At 35.6% G+C, this 13,917-nt stretch overlaps 2 protein-coding genes and 2 non-coding genes across 6 annotated transcripts in view; 3 read left to right on the top strand and 1 right to left on the bottom strand.

Annotated features, from left to right (window-relative positions):
• SH3BGRL (SH3 domain binding glutamate rich protein like) overlaps nt 1–13,917 on the bottom strand; it is a 339,568-nt gene that overhangs the window by 147,183 nt on the left and 178,468 nt on the right. The window lies entirely within an intron of this gene.
• LOC112663080 (U6 spliceosomal RNA) lies at nt 7,077–7,183 on the top strand. Its single transcript, XR_003139024.1, has one exon. It is a non-coding gene; the product is annotated as a U6 spliceosomal RNA (small nuclear RNA).
• On the top strand, nt 7,409–7,566 carry LOC112663081 (small nucleolar RNA SNORA62/SNORA6 family). The gene has a single exon (XR_003139025.1). It is a non-coding gene; the product is annotated as a small nucleolar RNA SNORA62/SNORA6 family (small nucleolar RNA).
• On the top strand, nt 9,784–13,379 carry LOC112663079 (SH3 domain-binding glutamic acid-rich-like protein 3). Of its 2 annotated transcripts, none has more exons than XM_025451670.3 (3): nt 9,784–9,959; nt 12,625–12,798; nt 13,196–13,379. In XM_025451670.3, exons 1-3 carry the CDS (start codon nt 9,912–9,914, stop codon nt 13,259–13,261), a joined length of 288 nt encoding a protein of 95 aa, XP_025307455.1. In that variant the 5' UTR covers nt 9,784–9,911; the 3' UTR covers nt 13,262–13,379. The 2 variants fall into 2 exon arrangements, with proteins under 2 accessions (XP_025307455.1, XP_025307457.1); XM_025451672.3 differs by having other exon boundaries at nt 9,786–9,959; nt 12,625–12,792.

Here is a 13,917-nt window from a genome sequence, read left to right as displayed (position 1 = left end):
TGGTGGTCACATATTCTTTCAGTTTCTGTCTATACTGGATGCTTTTTATATCTCCTTCTATTCTGAATGAGAGCCTTGCTAGATAAATTATTCTTGGTTGCATCTTTTTCTCATTTAATACCCTGAATATATCATGTCAGCCCTTTCTGGCCTGGCAGGTCTTTATTTAGAGACCTGCTGTTTATCTCATATTTCTCCCTATATAAGTAAAGAATCTCTTGTCCCCATCTGCTTTAAGATTTTTCTCTTTATCTTTGAAATTTACAGTTTCACTATTTTTTTTATAAATTTATTTTTTATTGGTGTTCAATTTACTATTAAATGTTGAGGTGTTGAAAGGTTTTTATTGATTATTTTTTGGGGGTTCCTCTCTATTTCTTCTTTCTGAATGCCTGCTTCCTTCCCCAGATTTGGGAAGTTCTCAGCTATTATTTGTTTGCATATACTTTGTGGTCCTTTCTCAGCCTCTTCTGGAATCACAATTAGATGTATATTCTTCCTTCTCAAGCTATCATTTATTTCCCTAAATCTTTCCTCAGGGGCTCTTAATAGTTTTTCCTTTTTTTCCTCAGTTTCCTTCCTTATCATCAACTTATCTTCTATGTCACACTCTCTCTTCCACCTCATTAACCCTAGCAGTTAGATCATTCAGTTGGGTTTTCATGTCATTTAATCTATTTTAAAGTTTGGCCTGATTAGATCTCAATTCTACAGTCACAATGTCTCTAGAGTCCTTTACGCTTTTCTCCAGAGCCACAAGTATCTTTATAATTGTACTTCTGAATTGACCTTCTGACATTGTATTGAAATTCAAATTCTGTAATTCTATGGCAGAGAGTACCATTTCTGGTGGTGAATTCTTCCTTCTAGTCATTTTGTCCAGTGCATAGTGGCTGTATGAGCGGGCTGAGTCAAATATATCAACCACGACATAATCAAAACACACTCTAGATGATTCTGAAGAGGTCAGAGACCAGAAAATAAAAGAAAAAGAAGAACACAGCAAAATAAAACAAAAGGACCACTAAAGAAAAAATCAAAATTTTGAAACAAAGTAAAAATAAAAGGCCAAAAACCAAAAACAAAGTAGAAAAAAGAAAAAGAAAAAAAAGTCATGAAAAGAGAAAAAAGCGGGGGGATTCTGGTGGTGAGGAAGTGGTAGTCGAGAGAGAATGTAATCTACCTGAGGGGTCTTAGAGGGTGATCCTCTTGGTTCTGAGTATATTTTGTTCTGTATGTTAGGAGATTCTCAATCCCAAATTTATATAAAACAGCGATACTTATAGCAAGCTCCAACATTGACCACCAGAACATAAACAATATAAAAGAGGAGGGCAGAGTAGGAAGAAAGAGAGAATATAATATCATAGAATTAAACAACAGGGTGTTCCACTTGGTTCTCAGTGTATGTTGGTCCTCTTTTGGAAGGTACTAAATTCCACCATTGTAAAACAAAATAAGGCAGAAAAATAAAAAACAAAAAACAAAAAACAAAAACCCATATCTCATATATTTGCCAAAATTAAATTGAATATGCAGAAGGGAATCCAGAAGTTAAAAATATATCTAAGACATGTAATTATAGAAAATGAAGAGCTGATAAAATGTTGCAGTTAAGGTGGGAAAAGAGAAAAATATATTGGAAATCTTTTTTTTATAATAAATTTATTTTTTATTGGTGTTCAATTTGCGAACATACAGAATAACACCCAGTGCTCATCCCGTCAAGTGCCCCCCTCAGTGCCCTTCACCCATTCACCCTCACCCCCTGCCCTCCTCCCCTTCCACCACCCCTAGTTCGTTTCCCAGAGTTAGGAGTCTTTATTTTCTGTTTCCCTTTCTGATATTTCCCACACATTTCTTCTCCCTTCCCTTACATTCCCTTTCACTATTATTTATATTCCCCAAATGAATGAGAACATATAATGTTTGTCCTTCTCTGATTGACTTACTTCACTCAGCATAATACCCTCCAGTTCCATCCACGTTGAAGCAAATGGTGGGTATTTGTCGTTTCTAATGGCTGAGTAATATTCCATTGTATACACAAACCACATCTTGTTTATCCATTCATCTTTCGATGGACACTGAGGCTCCTTCCACAGTGTGGCTATTGTGGCCATTGCTGCTATAAACATCGGGGTGCAGCTGTCCAGGCGTTTCATTGCATCGCTATCTTTGGGGTAAATCCCCAACAGTGCAATTGCTGGATCGTAGGGCAGGTCTATTTTTAATTATTTGAGGAACCTCCACACAGTTTTCCAGAGTGGCTGCACCAGTTCACATTCCCACCAACAGTGTAAGAGGGTTCCCTTTTCTCTGCATCCTCTCCAACATTTGTGGTTTCCTGCCTTGGAAATCTTTAGTCTGATATAAAAATAAGTTGTAAGAAAGGGAGACAGAACATGAGAGACTCCTAACTCTGGGAAACGAACTAGGGGTGTTGGAAGGGGAAGTGGGCGGGGGGTGGGGGTGACTGGGTGACGAGCACTGAGGGGGGCACTTGATGGGATGAGCATTGGGTGTTATTCTATATGTTGGCAAATTGAACACCATAAAAAATAAATTTATAAATTAAAAAAATGAGTTGTAATGGAAAAGAAAAAAGGAAAACAAAAGACCCTGTAGTTCTATATACTATTTTCCCTTAGTTCTGGAGCTTTCCAATACTGCTTGATCAATAAAGTTGCTCTCCCCTTGTTCTTCTAGCTGGTCTGGGGCAGGGGTCTGCTGTACTGATTCTCAAGTGTCTGTGCCTGGGCAGAGATGCCTGCCCTTGCCTGACTCTGGGCTGAGTATGAGCTGTTTATTCTGTGAAGCCTTTATTGTGTAGAGGCCCTGCCTCTCCCAGGCATAAGTTGAAACAAAGAGGAGAAACAACAATGGTTGTGGTCAGATTTCCAGCTCTGGAGTTGATCTTCCCACGAGTAACTAACCATAGTCTCCAGTCCTCACTTTCAGAGATGCTCCCAGGAGCAGGCACAGGTACAGTGATTTGTAAAGTTGGGGGGTGCCCAGTGGGAGGAGAGTTCTTGCTTTCCTGTGAACTCCTTGCTTCCGTGTGTCCCTGGGGAATGTAGGATCGCCAGTTTTGTCCACTTGGGCACCCTGGAATCCAGGGCCTTGTGCTGCTGGACCTGCACTCCTGGGGACCGCCTCTCCCGAAGAGAATGGGGGCACAACCACCTCAGTCCACAGCTGGCCTACCTAACTGACTTGCTTCTTCCAAATCCCCCAGAGGGCTGTGTCGCTCCAGCCCTTTACCATTTTCGGACCTTGGTTTTGTAGTAAGCTTTCCCCGGTACCTCTCCTCTTATAGTGACTCTGGGAATCTTGAGACTTCACTGCCCCTCCTAGGATTCTGCCTGATTCCTCTGCTAAGCACTTTTCCATGAGGGAAAACTCTGGCATGGATTCCATTCTGGTATCAGCTTTTTCTCTATAGACAACACTCTATAGACAACACTCTACTTTTTTTTATAATAAATTTATTTTTATTGGTGTTCAATTTGCGAACATACAGAATAACACCCAGTGCTCATCCCGTCAAGTGCCCCCTCAGTGCCCGTCACCCATTCACCCTCACCCCCCGCCCTCCTCCCCTTCTACCACCCCTAGTTCGTTTCCCAGAGTTAGGAGTCTTTATTTTCTGTTTCCCTTTCTGATATTTCCCACACATTTCTTCTTGGTTTGCCTCTCTCTCTTTTTTTGTACCTTTTTTCAATTTTTTACATTCCACATATGAGTGAAGTAATATGCTATTTGTCTTTCTCTGACTGACTTTTTCACTGAACATAATACTCTCTTAGTTCCATCACTGTCATTACAAATTGCAAAATTGAATTTTTTATGGCTGAGTAATTATGTATCTTCTTTATTCTTTATCCATTCCTCTATCAGTGAACACTTGGGCTGTTTCCATGATTTGGCTCTTGTAGATAACGCTGCTTTAAACATCCAGGAGCATGTACTCCTTTGAATTAGTATTTTTGTATAGTTTGAGTAAATACTTAATAGTATAATTGATGGACCATAAGGTAGTTCTACTTTTGAATTTTTGAGGAAACTCCACTCTCTTTTCCAGAGAGGCTACACCTGTTTGCACTCCTACAAACAGTGCAAGAGGGGTTTCCTTTTCTCCACATCCTTGCTAATACCTCCTGTTTCTTGTGTTGTTGATTTAGGCTATTCTGAGACATGCGAGGTGATAGATATCTCACAGCAGTTTTGATTTACATTTTCCTAATGATGTTGAGCATCTTTTCCTGTGCCAGCTGTCTGTATGTCTTATTTTTTAAAATGTCTTTTCATGATTTCTGCCCATTTTTAATTGGATCATTCATTTTTTGGGGGTATGAAGTTCTATAAGCTTTTTATATATTTTGGATGCTAACTTTATTATATATGTTATTTGAAAATATCTTCTCCCATTCAGTAGATTTCCTTTTAATTTTGGTGATTATTTCCTTCTCTGAGCAGAAGTTTTTATTTATTTATTTGTTTATTTGTTTTTATCATTTTTTTTAGAAAGGGGGAGAGAGAAAGATGAGGAAGAGGAATAGGGAGAGAGAGAATCTTAAGTCTCCAGCATGGAGCCCAACAACAGGGCTCAGTCTCACAGCCCTGAGATCATGACTTGAACTAGAATCAAAAGTTAGACACTTAACCCATGGTGCCACCCAGACACAAGATTCATTTTTACAGGTCATGGACTTGGAATGTCTTTCCATTTATTTGTGTAATCTACAATGTCTTTCACAAACGTTTCATAGTTTTTAGAGTAGAGACATTTCACCTCTTTGATTAGGTTTATTCTTAGGTAAATTAATGAGTTTTGACGTAATTTTAAATGAGATTAATACCTCGATTTATCTTTCTGCTGCTTAATTATTGGTGTATAGAAATGCAACAGATTTCTGTATGTTGATTTTGTATCCTGTGACATTACTGAATTCATGTATTAGTTGTAGCAGTTTTTTTTTGGTGGAATTTTTCAGGCTTTCTATATATAATATCATATCATCTGCAGATAGTGAAAGTTTGACTTCTTCCTTATTGATTTGAATACAATTTTATTTTTCTTGTGGTTGTTTGATTGTTGAGGCTAGGACTTCCCGTACTATGTTTAACAGTATTGAGAGTGGGCATCCCTGTCTTGTTCCTAACCATAGAGGAAAAGATCTCAGTCTTTCTCCAATTGAAGATGGTATTAGTTCTGGGTTTCTCATATATAGTCTTATGATATTGAGGTATGTTCCCTCTAAACCTGCTTTTTGAAGATTTTTATCATAAATATATGTTGTACTTTGAGAAATTATTGTTGTGCATCAATTGAAATGATCATATGGTTCTTATTATACTTTCTTTTATTAATGTAATATATCATGTTGATTGGCTTGTGAATAATGAACCACCCTTACAAACCAAGAATAAATCCAACTTGATCATAATGAATGATTTTTTTAATGTACTGTTGGATCTGTTTTGATACTATTTTATTGAGAATTCTTGCATCAGTGTTTCTCAGAGGTATTGGCCTTTAGTTTTATCTTTTAGTGGTGTGTTTATTTGGTTTTGGAATAAGGATAACGCTGGCCTGGTAGAATGATTTTGGAAGTTTTCCCTCCTTTTGTATTTTTTTGAATAGTTTGAGAAGACTACGTATTAATTCTTCTTAACTCCTCTACTATCCAGCAATTGTACTGCTAGATATTTACCCAAAGAATACAAAAATACTAATTCAATAGGATACGTGCACCTCAATGTTAATGGTAGCATTATCTACAACAGCCAAATCATGGAAACAGCTCTAGTGTTCATATACTGAAGAATGGATAAAGAAAATATGATATCCAGATACAATGGAATATTACTGAGCCATAAAGATAATGAAATCTTGCCTTTTGGAACAACATGAATGAAGCTGGAAAATACCATGCTAAGTGAAATAAATCACAGAAAGACAAATGCCATATGATTTCACACATATGTGGTATTTAACAAAAAGAAAAACAAGCAAAGGGACTGGGGGGGAGGGGCAAATCAAGAAACTGAATCTTAACTATAGAGAACAAACTGATGGTTACCAGAATAGAGGTGGGTAGGGGCATATGTTAAATAGGTGATGGGGGTTAAGGAGTGCACTGGTGTCATGAGCAGCAGGTGTTGTATGGAAGTGTTAATTAGTATATTGTACACTTGAAACTAATAGTACACTATATATTGACCAACAGGAATTCAAATAAAAACTTAAAAAAAAACAACCTATTACTTCCATTTTACAAAGGAAACAGGCATAAAAATATTATATACTTGTTAAAGTTCAGAATTCTAATAAGTGGTGAAACTATGGTTTGCACCAGGCAATCAGATTTAGAACCCCTGCTTTTTCTTTTAAAATTTAAATTCTATTTGCCAACATATAGTATAACACTCTGTGCTCATCACATCAAGTGCTCTCCTCAGTGCCTGTCACCTGGCTACACTATCCCCCCACCCACCTCCCCTTCTGCAACCCTTTTTTTTTTGTTTCCAAGAGTTAGGAGTCTCTCATGGTTTGTCTCCCTCTCTAATTTTTCCCTCTCAGTTCCCCACCTTTCCCTTATAATTCCTTTCACAATCTCTTATATTCCATGTATGAATGAAATCATATGATGATTGTCCTTTTCTGATTGACTTATTTCACTCAGCATAATACCCTCCAGTTCCATCCATGTGGAAGCGAATGGTGAGTATTCATCTTTTCTGTTTCCTGCGTAACATTCCATTGTAGAACCCCTACACTTAATCAGTACACTGTATTGACTTTATCTGTACTAACGGAATGCAAGTTGTGGAACAATGTATACAATATGATTATATCATGTAAATAGTGTTCTATGTGCCACTTTTCTAATATTTCACATACACTAATTTAACCCTCATTGCATCTCTATAAAACAGATATTTTAATTTCCATTTCATCTATGAGAAAATAGAGGAACAGAGAAATTAGATAGGATGCCTTATAATACACAGTTATAAGTGTATAGTATGGGTTTGAACTCAGGCAGTTTTACTTCAAAGCAGATTTACTTGTGTTCATTTTGGTAGCACATACACTAAAATTGGAACAATACAGAAAAGATTAGCATGGCCCCTGTGCCAGGATGACATGCAAGTTTGTAAAGCATTCCATATTTTTTAAAGCAGCCTTTGTACTTAACTTTCCTATTATAAGTGACCTTTTTCTCTTCAAACTGACCAAAACTAATACAGATCAAACTATTAATAGTGATTTCCTCTGGAAGGGAGGTAGCAGAGAGGTGAAGATCCAATTTTACTTTTTACTATCTATATATCTATATGGTTTGACTTCTATTATGTGCATGAATTCATGTATTATTTGCAAAATCAAAAATAAATAAATCATTCACATTGTTAGAACTTGGAGTGGAGGCCACTGGCTGGCTGACGAACTCACAATTGTATGTAGTATGCTACATGAGGGGCGAATCTTTCTTTCACTAACACCACAAGGGTCTCTGGCTCGATGAGTGGAGTTAGATAGTAATTCTCATTATAAGAAAAAAAAACTCAATCAATCAATCAGTCAATCACATACGTAAAAGGACAAGATAAAGTTTACTACCATCTTTAGAATATATTTTTTCCAAACCTACAAGTGTCTGGTCTATTCTTCAAAATGATTATGAACTCAGATACAAACTCCTGAAGTAGACTTGGATGCATAAACAAAAATCTACATTGCTGATACTTTCAGCTTGATTATCAATAGAACTGCTGCTGCTGTTGTTATTTTTACAAATAATGCTTTCAAATTAATTATCACAAATATCCTATATAATAGGTTAATTCAAATTTTGTATGTCATACCAACCAATTTGTTTTAGGTTATCAAAGACATCCTCTTATAAGACAGAGTGCATTAATTCAGCTTGGCACCAAAGGTACAGCTCATAGCAAATCGAGAAAATAAGTCATAATTGCACACCAGAAAGATAATGAAAATAATTTTAAAAATTAGATTTTCTATCACTGCTACCACAAATGAATGTTAAAAGGAAATGGATATCTCAAATTGTTCCTAACCTAGACTCCTTCATTAGTTATGTCCCATCTCCTTTGCCTTTTTCACTTCTATATCCAAATTCTATCAGTCTCCTGTCCTAAATATCTTTGCCTTTCACTACTGTCATTTCATTTTTGTATTGCTGCAGCTGCTTCCTATCTTTCTCCCTTCAAATCCACTTGACATGCTAGATTGATCCACCTTTCATGCCTACAGCTAAATCCTTCATGGTGTCTAATCATCCATGGATTATTAATAAGAGATATAATTTATTGAGTGTCTCATAAGTGAAAGATGCTCTTAGACAACATCTGTACTCATTTAATCTTCACAGTAAATCTGAAAGTTATGGTTTTCTGCATTTTTATAAACAAGAAACAGCCTTGAAAATACTAAAAGTCAAAATCTGACATGAAACCTGAAGGTCTGTATGTTTTTTCCTGTTTATTTCCTCAGTTTCTATTCCTGTGACTTGCTCTTAAAAGCTCCAATTACCACATTGCTTCATGACTGTTCCTTTCACCTTAAACTTCTTTATTCTTATAATTTCCTGGCATATTATACATCTTTCAGGTTTCTGATTAGCTCTCACTTCTTCAGGGATACATGCCTTGACCTACCTAGCATGGTTTAGGTTTCCCTACATTGCATTTACCACATTTGATCAGTTATCACTCTGTGAGTCACTCAAAGATAAATGCTTCATCTTATTCATATTTATATGCTTGTTCTCAAACTTTATACAAGCAGTCTGACACTTATCATCAATAATTATTATCATTTTCTGAACTACTGACATATCAGATCATGTGCCAAACATGTTACATACTTAATTCATTTAATCTTCACCATGATGCTGTCAGGTAGGTATCACTACTCACACTCTAATGATTGATAAAATGACATTCAGAAGAAAGTAATTTGCTAAAGATGCATAGTTATAAGTGGTAGAGCCATAGAATCCAAATTTGCCTAGCACATAAGCTGGTCCTTTACTGTCAATTTCCATTGTTCATTTTTGGCAAATCCAAAAAATCTTTTAAATATTATTGCTTTCTTCAGCCACTTGAAAATAAAGGCTATAATAATGAGCTACAAATGTATTGAAGAGGAAATGGACATTAAAGCATGAGGTCATCTTTTTCCACAGGGTGAACGGAGGAAGTGCTAGAAGAGTTGGTATGTATTGCACTCAATATTACATAAGCCAAAAGGTCAACTACCAGAAGGAAAGCACGTTGTCCCCAAGAAAGGAGGGGCACTGGAGAGGGAAAGGAGGCACTTCAGTGGGCTAAGAAAAAAATGTATCAAAGGCTACTTTGGTGGTCCCCTCCCGTCCAAGTAAGCATTGGCACCATTTACTCTGTCCCTACAAACTTAGGCAATACAAGTTTTAATTTCTCTCTTTCTTTACTCATCCCATTTTATTTTGGTCATTTTATTCCTCAGATGTCTCAGCCCTTCATTGCGGCTGCAGTTGCCAGACACAAAAGCTCACGCTTACCACCATTCCAAAGCAGCAGGAATAGGAATCCGTTAGTTCTACTGTCCAGTTCTTCCCTGTGCCTCGCAGATGAGAGAAAAGAGGCCTTAACAGGAGTTTATTAATCAAGAATTCTTCCCCTCCCCCCCCAGGCCTGCAGTCACCTGGCACCGGAGTTCCTGCATCACAAGGGCACTAGTTTCTCAGCCAATCCAGAGTGCTCAGGCCAATGGCCCTTAGCAACAGCTTTGGAAAAGGGCAGGGCCAGGCTTTGGAACTTTGCATAGCTCAGCCTGAAGCAGTAGTGAAGTGACTGATTCTGGGTTACTTCTCCAAAGTAGCCTTGTAGTGAAAATAATGAGCTCCATTATAATCTATTATACCAGCGTGTCAGGGTCCAGGGAGGTAAGTGGAAAGAAAAGGGCCTTAGAAGGCAAAAAGACTAAATACACTCTAATTGGGGACTTCAGGATTGTGCTAAGACATTACCATCCTCTTCTTGCCTTTCAGTCTTCACCTCTCACCTCTCTAGGGTTGGGAAATGCAGGGGAGAAAAAAGAATGTGGTTATTGCCCTCACCAAGGCTGTACTCTAAGAATTGACTGATCTGGGAAGTTTCTGGGTCCTGAGCTCAGCCAACTTAAGTATTTCCAATACTTCTGCAGATTTTTCAAATGGAAGAGATAAAGAACCCTGTTCTTTAGAAGAGATAAATAACACTGTTTAGGATAGGAAAGGGAAAATGTCAGTGATTAAATGGCCAAAATCCTCAGAAAAGATTGAGTAATCATAAAAGATAAACTGGTAATTTCTAAGAAGAATATCCATTTGCATAGATAAAACATGTCTTAGATTACAGTTTAGATGAATCATGTTGACATTATAAGAGATGTACAGCAGTGGTTTCTAACAGGAATACATTGTGAGCCACATATGTTATTTTATTTATAGTAGTGACTTAAAAAAGGATGAGACTAATTTTAGTATATTTTGTTAAACTCAAAATAGATAAAATTTTACTGTTGCAACATGTAATCAATATTTAAAGAGATATTATATAAATATATTATTCTTATATTAAGTCCTTGAAATCTAGTATGTATATTGTACTTATATAATATTTTATATTGGATTAGCCATACTTCAGGTGCTCAATAGTCACATATAGCTGGCTAATAGTTATAGAAGGACCATTATATGGTTAAGAACCTCATTCTGGAAAAAAAATAAAAGAACCTCATTCTGCAAAGGTTTTGGAGAAGCATGAAAACGAAAGAATTTTGAATTGATTATAAATGTTTAACATTCATCACACGTCTTTTGTGTGTCAAGACACTATGATAGATGCAGGGAGCAATGAGATTTGATATCAGTCTAGAAAGAGTGCATTGCTTTTGTATAAGCTTTATCAATTAGATTAGGGATTTTACCCAGATACTAAGAAACAACAATAAGAAGAAGCACTTTTAAAAAGAAAATTATGGGCCTTTTGACTATTTAACATTGTGATTTATGTTATCAGATATGGTACAAAGAGTCTGTAAGAGGGAATGACTCAAAATCAATAAGGACCACAATGTATACAGCAGAAGACTCACACAACTGTTGGTCTGTGACTCTCAAACTGTAACATAAAAATCATCTGGAGGGCTTGATAAAATATTCCTGAGAGCCACTCCCAAATTCTGTAGTTTTGGAGTGGGATAAGGATGATGTTGCCAATTTTATAATCTACATTCAGACTAGCACTTGTCTAAGCAACTGTTCTTATCTTAATGAGGTTCCGCTGAAAAAGTTTTGAAAAAAAAACACTATTAATATGACTTAAATCACATGCACCATGCCTTCGCAATTTTTAAAAATAATGAGCCTTAGAAAGTAGAAATGTTGTATAATGGAATTTCAGAAACTTCTTAGCTATCAATTACAAATAGACAGGGTTTTCTAACCATGATTGTATTACATTTTTAAGTCATCAAACAAAAAACCTTCTGCCATGCACCTTTTCAGAAATCATACTTGAATAAGCTGGAGTTTGTATTTGTCAAATTGCTTTTACATGTATTCTCATTCTAGTATCAGAGATTTTATTTGGCAAAATTGCCCAAGAATGTCATGTAAAATAGGTAGAAAACTCAAATTTTAAAATTTATGGTATAGTTATTAACCAAAAATTGCAATTATAAAATATGATTAAAAGATAACTAATTAGGAATGCCTGGATGGCTCAGCGGTTGGGCGTCTGCCTTCAGCTCAGGGCATGATCCCGGGGTCTCAGAATCAAGTACCGCATCAGGCTCCCTGCAGGGAGCCTGCTTCTCCTTCTGCTTGTATCTCTGCCTCTCTCTGTATGTCTCTCCTGAATAAAAAAATAAAATATTTTTAAAAAGATAACTAATTATTACAATTTTACTTCTTGGTAGTGTTTCAGAAAAAAAGACAGTGTAAGAATATACAATCTTTCAGCAGATAATACAAATCTAATAGTTCATATAAGAGGATATAACAAGAACTCCACTTTTATACACTACGCTATTTTTAAATCGTAATCTCCTGATATACTTTATTTTCTCATTCTGTGGATTTTATCTCTGTACTTAGGTATAGTCTCTGATTATGGTTTAGCACATGTAGTATGTTTCTTCAAAATTAAAAACCTGGTATGTTCATTTCTTACACAGAGCTACCATAGATATTAGTATAAATTAATGCAGTGATAAGTTGAAAAGTGTGCTTCAACTGTTAGAAGAATGTTATACTACTTCATGTGCAGTATGAAATCAATATGGTAAATATATATATATATAGCCCATTAGAGATTTTTAGTTCTTACTGAAACCTTACTGTATTTCTTAATATACATATTAAACATATTTATATATTACATATATCTACTATATATGTATGTATGTGTTTATCACAAGAAAATTATGTAATTTTTGCTCCTCAAAGAAACACCACACTATTAAAAGCTATTCCTCTTCCATAGCATAATGGATGGGGAAAATAAAACATAAATCATTAGAGTCAGTTGATTAACATCATTTTATCTCTTTATATACTTGTTTAGGTGAAGCAGAGACAGGAAGAAGTTACCAGAATTCTAGATACTTATAAAATAAAGTATGAATTAATAGATATTTCCATCAGTTTGAAGGTACTTCAAGAAATGAGGATGAAAGTTTCCACTCCTAAGGCTCTACCACCTCAGATATTCAATGGCCAAGAATATTGTGGAGTAAGAGTAAATGTCCATTTTTATTTTATTTTCATTTCATGTCCTAAGGTCAAATACATGGAGAAAAAATACAATTATGGGCTGTGAGGGCCAGTATTCTTCATTTATACAATAACTTAATTATGTTTCTAAATATAAGGCAATATGTACTACATTATGAAAAAAGTATCATAAAAGAAAAGTATATCATGCTGCTTGTTTTGAGATACATAGTATTCTCCTTCATACATTATAGTATGAAATGATTGCGGCTAGGGGGAATATTTTTTTTACCTTAGATGGCAGATATTTGCAAAGGCCCAGATAAGATAATTAGCAAACTTACCCAAACACTTGAATTTAATTATTTCATAAGTGGAAATAATCGGCATTGATATTACAAGTTAATTTTAATTTCTTTTAGGATTTTGAAATGTTTCACAAGGCAAAGGAGAACAAAGAGATTTTGAAATTCCTGAAGATTGAATGAATATGATGGTGATGATACAAAAGATATTTACTGAGATCGATCTGCATATACCTCTGTATACACTGGTTACTTTTAATTATAACAATAGAAATATTCCATTAAAGTTAATTGATACCTAGATTAATTTGCAATCACTAACATGGGGGCTTTTACAATTTCAATTTTGCATTAAAATCATTTCTTTTTTACAGAGTGAAAATTTTATAAAGCTATGAAAAAAAACACATTAAATTTCTATCAAGATCAAGCTTTTGGGATGCCTGGGTAGCTTGGTGGTTGAGTGTCTGCCTTCGGCTCAGGGCATGATGCTGTATTCCCAGGATCGAGTCCCACATAGGGCTCCTTGCATGGAGCCTGCTTCTCCTGTCTCTGCCTCTCTCTATGTCTCTCTCTGTGTCTCTCATGAATAAATAAATAAAATCTAAAAAAAAAAAAACAAACTTTTAAGTCACTAGTAGCTGTTAATTTATAGGCATAAAATAGACTTTTAGTGCAATTTTCAATTTACTTTGAGCTTTATTTTTAAATATTTCTCAGTATATTTTTTAAAAGTTTACATACTATACTAAGGTTGTTTAAAGTTTTTATTTATTTATTATTAGAGATAGAAAGAGGGAGCACCAAGGGGCAGAGGCAGAGGGAGAATCTCAAGCAGA

This window comes from Canis lupus, chromosome X (genome assembly GCF_003254725.2).
Source record: "Canis lupus dingo isolate Sandy chromosome X, ASM325472v2, whole genome shotgun sequence".
NCBI classification, from domain to species: Eukaryota; Metazoa; Chordata; class Mammalia; order Carnivora; family Canidae; genus Canis; species Canis lupus.
Note: the sequence above shows the minus strand (reverse complement) of the source record. Positions and strands in the feature narration are given on the sequence as shown.